The following is a 10,286-nucleotide window of genomic DNA, read 5'->3' as shown; positions in this document are numbered from 1 at the left end:
ATATACTTTCCTCCCTTAAACATTAAGACAATAACTCTATATTTAGAAGGGACGCATATAACTACTGCTCTCTTGTGTTCATACCTTGGATTGGTTTATTTGTAAAATAATCCTATTCGGTCTGCTGTAATTTCACATATTTATGATAGGTGGCACACTAGGCTCATTGTTCATAAAAGAGCAGCACTACTCTAAATCCTGCTTGGCTCTATGATTCCTTTGCTGCTGTGTTTCGAAAACGTAAGGATGAAATAGGGAAAATAAACTACAAATAAAAAAAATACAACTCTAGGAAAATATTTAGGAACAGCTTTGAACTTACAGAAGAGCCCCTAAGAACTCTGCATTTCTCTTCTGTTCAAGTGATTTGGGTTCATATGAACCCTAGCTTTTCCTTGCTTTAGTATTGCAGCAGAGAAGGTCTAGTTCTGACAAGCCAGCAACTACTCTGAGACCCCCTACCCAGAGCTGCTCCTCTGCCCAGTCCCTCTGCAACAACACCTGCGACAAAACTGTTGCCTGGACTTTTCTTTGCTTTAAGCCAGGAGGCATCAGCACAGCAGAATTTTATTCGGGAATGACAGTTGCACTGGCTTTGCATTGGAAACTGCTAAAATGCAACCAAAGGTGAAAGCTGTGAGAGTGAATGATTTTTTTATGTCTTTTTCTCCACCATCACCCCTCCGCCTACTTTTAGGCAGAGGTGGTAGTAGGGGGTGGGTCTGTTTTTAACAGAAGAAGAACCCACCAAAGATTACCCAGCTCTGAAGCACGTGTCACAACTGCAAGGTTGCACTCCTTTCCTGTATAATGCAATACCATTTGCAACACCATAACTTTACCTTCAAAGAGAGAATAAGGTCGGTCAGGAATACGACATCCATGTGCACCATACTCCAAACACCATTCAGCAAACTGGCGAAAACATTAAAAAAAGAGAGACATATTAAATTTTTTTTTTCATTTAAGACTGTTAAATGCAAGCTTGAGTATCTGCATATCTTTAATAGGTACTAAATGTAAAATAGTGTAAGCAGAGACATAACACAGAAATCACTGTCCGAGATCAATTTGTCCCACTTCAACAGCGGCAAGGCTGCAATTAGGTTTTAGGATATGTATTTCCACAGCGCGAGTTTTGGTTTCATAACAATGTAATTAGGTGGGCTGTACTTAACTTCTGTTTTCTGTAAATCAACCCTTCTACATGTCAATGAAAAATGCTATGAGAACAGGTATGTTCAGTTTCAAAGGCAAAATTTTTCTAATACTATAATATCAGTTTCTTATCTGTCTTGGTGCTTAATTTATCCACATGCTCAGGACTCAGGGTTGTTAACTGCAGTTTGGTTTTCTTTCACTTCCATGGACCAATTTAGAGTATTAAATTTCTAGCTGCCATTACTTAATTTTATTTCTCTCCCTAAGCCTTATGAAAAATCGTTATAAATACAGTTAGACAATTATGGTCATCAATAGTTTGTTGCAGAAGATGGAATACCATTAAAAAGAGTTAACAATGTCTTGTGTTTGATCAACACTGCTGCAGTAGCTACATTAGACATACATGACTTATGGACCGCATCTGGATCAATTTAATAGCAACCATCTATTTCTCCTTTATGGCTCCCCAGAGCATATGGGGCCCACAAGTTCCCCTGGCATTTCTGTGCTTGGAAGAAAACCACTGCTTATTCAAAATACAGTGTAGAGATTCCTGCAAAGCAAAGAACTGAGAAGTTTCTCCCCACTCTCCCTGCAATTTGGGCAACCTGCTAGGAAACAGCTCATCTTACTGAACAGAGGGTGACCTGGCTCTGGAGCTGTAAGGGGTGTGAGCATGCCCCTAGAGCCATGAGGATAAAGGATAAAGGCATGTCCTCCCTTCTTCCCCCCACTCTGTTCTGTTTATACGTTTACAGGGGGATGGATTTTTCTTCCCTTGGTAGGGGTGCGTGCATGCACGTCTTGAGGAAACCCAGCAAAAAACCCACAAACACAAACATTGTGTTCTGCACCGTTAATGAGAACTGATAAAACATTTTTGGGCCTCCCACGGGTATAACTCTTGAAACCAATGTTTAATTCTCCATGTAATCTTGTCTTATATATGAGGACAGAACATGTTTATGGCATGTTTCTAAACTACAACCCATTCTTGCAACATCCACATCTTATTGCATGCTAGCCTTTATTATTACTGCCAGACTGGGAACTGCAACAGAAATTAAAAAAATGCACCCCAGGGTACTGAAGCACAACCATCATTTACAAGTTCATAGCTTCAGCACAACTCACAGATCCAGTAAGCCGCACTAATATCTTTGTTAAACTAAGGGTGGGAAAAGAGAGAAGTATCTTCTAGCAGGAAGACATCTGCCATTATTTGTCACACAGACTGGGCATGCTTGCCATCAGCAGTGGTTTAATCACAACACTGAGCGGCACAGGGCTCGGATGCTCTCTGTAGCCTGGAGCCCAGGATGCCACAGCCCCTCTGTCCTCTCACAGGCAGGCCAGCTAGGAGCGGCTCAGCCTCCCGGGAGCCTGGTCTGATAATGTAGGAGAAAAGCTGTGAAGCTGAAAGTGAGAAGCATGGTCTCTGTGAGCTATGGCCTTTCAAGCTTTCCTGGTTCATTTGTGAAACAGTTCCGTGGCTCCCAAGAGGAAACCAGGGATTCCTAGCCAGACTCCTTCCTCTGGGCCTCATGTTTTCAGTATGAGCAAACACCCCTGGGAGGGGAAGCCATTTAGTTCTCTGTTACATGCCTTTAGGTACCAACATAACTCCACACTTGCTTCCCTGAATGCTGTGGCTCTAAAGGAGAACATTTCAAGAATGCCAGACAAATTCCTCTGCCTGTTTCAAGACTTCCCCCGCAAGAGCCCAAAGGGTCTGACTGCTGGCGATGCCAAAGTGCAGGATGGCTGTAAGTACACTGCCAGACCTGACTATGCCAGGCATCTCCAGCAAACAGTCGTTTGGCCACTGTGCCCCGTCTTCCTTCTCAAAGGGATTTCAGGTACCTAACAGAGTCTCTTCCTTCTTTGGCTTTGAAACAGACGTGCTTGCTTTTCTGTAGCTTGGTATGGAAGACTGTCAGGGCTCTCTTGGGCCAGAAATGCAGCACGAACAGGAGTTGCCAATGCTGCAGAGAGCCACAGAAGATGTACTAGCATGGAGGGTGACAGGGAGAGCCCGACAACTGTGCCGACAGCAATGCCTGCTTGGTGCTGTAATTCACATGTCAGCAGTGGGAGGAGTGTTCATATCTAACAAAGTCACACATTTGCCGTGGGAGTTCTAAGGGCTTATGTTCTCTGGGATACAGGTATGCCTACAGGAGTCCTCATGGCCTGACGCTTTGGTAAACGTAAGATGAGACAAGCAGCAACTTTTTAAGTCTCTGCTGACGAACGACAGGCCGACAGTGGAGCTGAATACAATAGCTTTACATGTGGCCAGTGCTCATATGAAAGCACCTAAGAAGCAACTCATCAAACTTCCCATTACAATCCTTCCAAAAAGGCCTCAGCTAAATAGCTATGTATGCAGTACGAAACCTAATATCCATTAATTAAGCTGAAAAAAACCGCATCCAACAAACCAAACCAAAATCAAACCAAACCAAAGTCTTACAGGATGAGGAAACAGAGGCTGAGAAAGCCTCCTCCTTTGGCAACTGCTAGCATAGTCAGAGCTGACAGCAGAACCTGGACAATTCCAGTGGAAAAATTCTGAGTGTGTCTTTCTCTGCAATTTGTATTAATGGAAAAAAAATAAATATCTAAGTGAGCAATTTAGTAACTGCAATTCAGAGCTCTAAAAGCCCCAAACAGACACTAGTCTGAAAACAAATAATTACACAAGACTACAAGCAGTATCACTCAAGGAGCTGAGGACGACAGTGTATGTCTCAATGGAATAATTACCACCACATAACATTAGTCTGTTATTGTTCAGGCAGGCTGATTTTCAGACTCTACTTTCTTCTGAACATGTTTAGTTCCTCCCCCCTTACAGGACATGTGGGTGTTTCCCTCTGTGTAGTAAGACGGTGCGTGCCCCACGTACACAGTTGAAGTCATCCAGTCAAAGTGTGAGCAAAGGGGAGCAAGTGACAGGACGCTGTTGACCCATGCAGCTGCACAGCCAGCCAGCTCCAGCACACAACAGCCTACTCCAATCAACAGTTTACTCTTGCACAGGTATTATGACGTGAAAGGGCAACAGTAATTTTGTTGGCATGCTGCAGAGCTCACCTTGCAAGCTCGGTAGAGGTACTTTTTGTCCTGAGTTAGGTTATAGAGAGACAAGAAGGAATAGCCATTGCCAGCAGTACCATGGCAGATCCCATATCCTTTTCTCAGTAAGCCTCTCTGCCAGATGACATCACTACACTCCATAGCATCTTTCAAGTATTTATCCTCTTTAAAGGTCTGTGGAATAAAAACAGAGAATAAACACACAAAAATTAAGTACTAATGAAAACGAAAGGAAGCTGGACCTGAGAGATGTTTTGCTGTTGTGTGGGGGTTTTCCATATACAATTTATTTTGAATTTTAATAATCCATTCATCATAGACTTGCCTTTCTTTTCTAAGTTGTTTCTCCTTTCCCTGCATTGAAAAGGAAAGAACTTCAAGGTTTTGTTTCTGAAATAAGGACCCCAAAGGAAAAACTCAAGTTCAAGGCCCTTGGTTCTACAACCTATAATTTATTTGAAGGATCTGTGGTCCTTTTTTGCTTGATTTGAAATACAGATATGTAGTTCTTGCCTCCAAGAAATGTAACACAGAATACTGGACATCAAATACAGTCCTAAAGTGCTAGGTCCTGGTCTTCGCAAGTAACTCTTCCTAGTTACTCACCACCTGCCTTCAATTCCATGTAAAATATGCACAATATCTCTTTGCATAGCACAGAGCTCTTTTCTCTGTCACAAGTACAAATAGGAACACTCCATTACCTTGATTAGTATTTGTATTGGAAATACTCAGAAGCACTAGCCAGTTTGGGCAAAGGACCAATTTTGCAAAGTTTACTGCAACTGAAGTGCATTTTGGACACAGAGAGCCCAACAAGAGAGCAGAAACAAAAGCAAGTAATTTAGCTGAACACCACCAGACTTCCACCTTTACAGGGCTACTTTTTTGCTCCCCTTTGCCTAAGTCACTCTACAGATCAACAAGACACATACACAAAAAAAAAAGTAACCAATGCACTACTGTGGACTTGGTTCTTTAGAGACGGCATCTCCTCCCAGGCTATTTAATAAGGTAATAGAAGCAATTAACATGCAAGATTCCTAAATCCACAAGCTTGATAAAGTCCCTCTCTCTGAACAGGGTTTGTCAGCTACTTAGCTGTAACATTTCAAATTAAGGCCTGGCAACAGCATTTGATTTCCAGGGAAAACACTGCTGTCTGTTACTGCAAATCCCTGTGCTTGGTATGAAAGCATAGCCAGCAAAACATACTCCAATCTTTCTTAACACTTCTTCAAAAAGTGGAATATAGAGAGTAAAAGAAAAGCATCATATGCCCCATCACCTAAAACATAAAAACAGACCAGAAAGGAGACTGCTAAACAAAACAATCTCCTACCACAGTCGGAAGAAAAAGCAACTGTGATTGCTGCTACATTCAGCAGTGCTGTAAGAGATTTACAGTTCACATTTCAGGTAGCAGCATGAGGTATTATTCCATAAACCAAGCCTGCTTTTCATCAGCCCACCCAGAGGCTGACCAGGGAATTTGCCAAGGAGGGATGTCAAAAGCAAAAATCAATTTACATAAATTTAATTAAATGGCATACTTTCAAATATCATGCAAATCAGAAATGCACAACACAAGAGAGATAGCAAACCTAGTTAAGAATGGAGACGAGCAAACAGTAGGCTGGTGATAGCTGAGTGGTTATATTTATACCCTAGAAGGGGCCTGGGATCTTTGCTCTGACATTAAGTTCTCAAAAGCTATATCTTAATAATGGAGTAATTTATGGAAGACATTCTTTGGCAAGACACATGAACCCATGCTTTTGAAAACCAACATAATTCTTAAAACTCCTGGGATGAAGATTCAAAGAATTTAGGTCAATGTTCTCACACCCAGGACTCTGATATCAAATTGTTTAAATACATGGCCCTTTTCCAAGAAACCCTAAAGTCTAGTAACTACTAGCACCCTGAGAAGCAATTTTACCCACTTACTTCCTCTTTACAGACATACCTATGTCAGTATTTTGAGATTTTTAAGTATCTAGCCTAGGGTTATGGTGTGAAAGTCTAGATCTAGAAAGATGTAAAATGCAAGCCTTACGATCTAACAGGCCTGCGTACAGGTGCCTCTGTAAAAAGAGAGGTCTGTAGGAACACAGAGTGACTCACCTTATAAGCTTGCATGAGCATGTGGATGACTCCAGGGGCACCATGGCACCAGTGAACTAGTCTGTCAGTCTCATTGCTCAGTGACGATGGGTAATTCCCAGATCTGAATTTTTTATGACGCACATAGTCAATGCTTGGCTTCACCAACTCTGTCAGGGTCTCCTGGTCCACATTTGCAATAGGCTAAAGAAAACATTAAAAAACAACCACAACCAAAACCATAAACAGAAACAGTAACAAATTGTGTATCAACACTTAATTCTATGATCTATTTTCAAGTATCCTACATATGTGCCCTTGATCCAAATACTTTGAATCACTTCATACAGATTTAATTAATGTCTGCTCACAATACCCTTGTGAAGAGTGTTTTTACAGCTACTGTAGTGACAAAGAAATTGGGGCACCAAGGTGTTACCTGTCTTACTGGAGGTGACACAGAAAGACTATGGAAGAACTGAGAACAGAATATGGATTTCCAGACTCCCATGTTTCTCTTTATACCTTAAGATAGAATACTTACAGGAGAAAGATGGTTTTATAGATATGTTGCTCATAACACACACTTAAAACACAATGGGTTACACATTTTGTTTTAAAATTAACTAACATAGACAAGCCTGTCCTATTTCCCAATAAATGAAGAGTGTATGTAGTGGCATACCTGGCAAAGGTTTATGAAGGTTAATGTTTTCCATCACAAACAAAAACTCCCTGAACTTACGGGCTATAAATATGCATTTCCAATTTCAGAAGAAACAGCTACTTCTCCAGGTACCTAAACATCTTTGTACTACAAACTCATCCTTAGATTGCTCTTCTGAATTTTCTTTCCCAATTTTTCTATTTAGTTTACATCCTTGCCAAAAGGATTATATTCATCAACCTGCATGTTTCTTGTAAGTAAAGGTTTAGAAGCCGAGTATCTGTTTGGTCTGCAGTTGTTCTTAGTTGGCAATACCTCCTCTACCAGCCCATTTTACAGTATTTTTGTAACAGAGCTCTCTATTTTTACACAGCCTACATTTCTGGAATTCCTGCAAGCTGTGCGAACAACTGCAGAAGCTGGAACCTATAGGAGCCTAATAACTAAGCTTATTTTTTTAAATAACTTGTCTTTGTTGCTGACTCAATGTCATGAAATTTCACTGTTTCCCACCAGCTCTAGCACATCTGTGTTCAATAGGTGAGCACGCTGCTACAATTGACACTCTTACAGCCAAATAAAGAAAGACTTTTAATAGCTGTATTTTCAGTAACCTGAAAAAAACAAAAGCCTCTATTTCATCTCAGCCAGGAAAGCTTTGCCAGACTTCTACCTACCAGGTCCCTCAAGCAAACTCCACCTCTGTGCTTTTCTGAGCGGAACAGAAACCTTTATGCTGCCCATCAGAAGTACACCTGAATACAGATCAGCTTATCATGAAGAACACCCCACAGCTGATCAGCCCTCACTCAGACACTAACCTGTAGGGTCAGGAGGCTCTGGGGGAAGCTTTGTTTTGGGGCTCCGATTTCACACTGCACCCCTACAGTAGAAGGGAAAGTGTGTGGGCACCAGCAATAAATGCCTTCAGTCTTCAGCTGTGCAAGCCCAGCCCAGCACATTTGTCCTTGGGAGGCAAATCCAAGAACAGTAGAGCTCTTTACAAATCTCCTTCTCACCTTGAGCTTCTGAGAAGAGTTCTTTGCCCAAGCTGCTGAGGTTCCCACCACCTATCTTCCAACCTAGTAACCTAGAGGTATGTGTCCTGACTCTCTGGCCGAGAGCAGTGATATGCAAACAGACATTTTTGCCTCAGGGTTAGTGAAAGGGGCTAGGATTAGATATTCCCTAGCTAGCACTTCAGAATTCCCCCTCCACCTCCTGGATGAGTTATTTAACACTGCTGAGCTCTTATTCTTCCAGTAGTCGTCTTAGGTAAATCCAGCAGTACATGTTTCTTCATAAAGGTGTTGTACAGAAATGATGATCAGTGACCTTCACATCTCAAGTGCTATGTTGGGTGCCTCTTTTTTTTGTTATCAAACCACCACTCAAACCATCTCTTGCGTTCTTTGCTGAAAATATGGAAATATTCTTCCAATTTGGCGTGGGAGGGATGGGGAAAGGATGGACTCCGATATGCCATCATCTTCTGCAATGGATGACTCAACTCTGCATGATTCACAATATTTAATGTACAGTGAAAAGACAGTAATCTAATGCTGCATAAACAATGGCTTTGTGGTAATTCTTAAAAGCAGCAATCATATGTAAAGGAAAAGATAGTTAGGATTTTAACATGTAGACAGAGTAGCTTCTGCTTAAACCAAAAAGCACTGTGCAATTATTTCTTCTATCAGCCTTGAATAGTAAATGAAGGATGGAGGCTTCTTTAAAGGACTGGACATTTCTCAAAAAATCTAGCAGAGCCAGGGAAGGAAAAATAGAAGCCAGGAAGATGAGGGAGCTGGAAGGGCGTGGACCACCTTGTTGAAGAAAGCAGGAAGTGAAGATAAGGGCACAGTAAATCAGAGCAGCCTGAGGCCCCAGTGAAATGGTCACTGCAGAAAATGGCTGCAGTGAGGTTTTAAGATATGCCCCCAGGTAGCAGAGGAGAAGCCACTTCCACAGCAAAGTCAGCTGCTTTAGCCTCAGCTACCGGTGGAAATGATGTGAGCTAATCTGAAACAGATGGGGAGAAGTCACAGCATGTTTTGCAAATAAGGAATGGCTGAGCAGTGGTAACACCAAACACAAGCTCAGTCACTTCCACAGTATTTGTACGCAGCTTCAGCCTGCAAGGATGTACAATACTTCCACTTGCCTGAAGGAAAGTCATTCTGCATAACACAAATACAAATTTTGCAGCTCTATGGCCATCTTCCATAAAGAATCTTAAGGCTCTTTTTTCGGATTGTACAACCAAAACAAGACATACAGGTCTGTTCTGAAAAACATCATGATCCTATTGGAGATTCTTGGGACAGGGGGGAATGGATTTAAGTGTAGGAAAGAGGAGGTAAACAGAAGAGAAGAATCTCACTCAGGACAACAGAAAGAGGAGAGCAGGGGTCATAAATGCACTAAGGAACATCAGATTTTTGGGGGAGAGATATGAGGGATAAGGAAGAGGAAGAACATATAAAGAATAAAAGGATACCGAAGACTAATGTGTGATTAAGGATAGTCTTCCAAAAGTTTCAAGACAGTGAAGGAAAAAAAAAGTCACTGAAGAAGAGAGAAAGGGCATGGAGCGCAGGAGGACAGGAGGTACCAGCAGTGCACTCATTTAAAAATAGGAAAATATTAAGATGAAGAGTGATGGATGGTGAGTAAGTGAATATTTAGCTGGTCTAACTTCAGGCACCAGGGGAAGTAAGTATGGGAATGAGGGGAGGCACCTCACTGTCTCTGTTGAGGACAGAAAACTTCAGCTCCTGGAACAGTGGTGCTCTGAACCACAACTCAAGGTTTAATTCACTCTAACATGAGAAAATCCAAGTCATAGTCTTCTGCTACCAGGGCCTGAGCTAGCATCTCTGCACAGTTCAGTGCTGCAGAGTCTAACTTCACATTATGAGACCCTGACCCAGCACAACACTGCACTGTATGAAAGCTGAAGATAAGATCCTCTGATGCAAAACGAGAAATCACTGGTGTTTCACCCAAGCCCACAGAAGACGCTCTTACCTGCATGAGCATGTAATAGATGCCAGCCACTCCATGGGCTGCTCCAACATACTGCTTCCTGTGCCACTGGTACAACAGGGGACAACGGTCTGTTTTCCGCTCCTCCTTTGAAAAGTTTTTCCCCGATTCAATAATAGCATCTATTACCTAAGAAAGAGAGCACACTCCTTCTGTCTTGCTTGCTTGCTTTGATTCAGAGGGTTTTCCTTTGTCATGA

At 42.0% G+C, this 10,286-nt stretch overlaps 1 protein-coding gene across 1 annotated transcript in view; it reads right to left on the bottom strand.

The window, feature by feature from the left end:
• Window positions 1-10,286, bottom strand: part of LANCL2 (LanC like glutathione S-transferase 2) — a 34,880-nt gene that overhangs the window by 4,089 nt on the left and 20,505 nt on the right. Inside the window, exons 5-8 of the mRNA XM_054817346.1 lie at window positions 10,070-10,216; window positions 6,394-6,576; window positions 4,264-4,440; window positions 843-915 (exon numbers count right to left, since the gene is read on the bottom strand). Coding sequence (XP_054673321.1) covers window positions 843-915; window positions 4,264-4,440; window positions 6,394-6,576; window positions 10,070-10,216 — 580 coding nt within the window. The remainder of the gene's footprint in view (window positions 1-842; window positions 916-4,263; window positions 4,441-6,393; window positions 6,577-10,069; window positions 10,217-10,286) is intronic.

Source organism: Grus americana, chromosome 2 (assembly GCF_028858705.1).
Source record: "Grus americana isolate bGruAme1 chromosome 2, bGruAme1.mat, whole genome shotgun sequence".
In the NCBI taxonomy this organism is placed as follows: domain Eukaryota; kingdom Metazoa; phylum Chordata; class Aves; order Gruiformes; family Gruidae; genus Grus; species Grus americana.
Note: the sequence above shows the minus strand (reverse complement) of the source record. Positions and strands in the feature narration are given on the sequence as shown.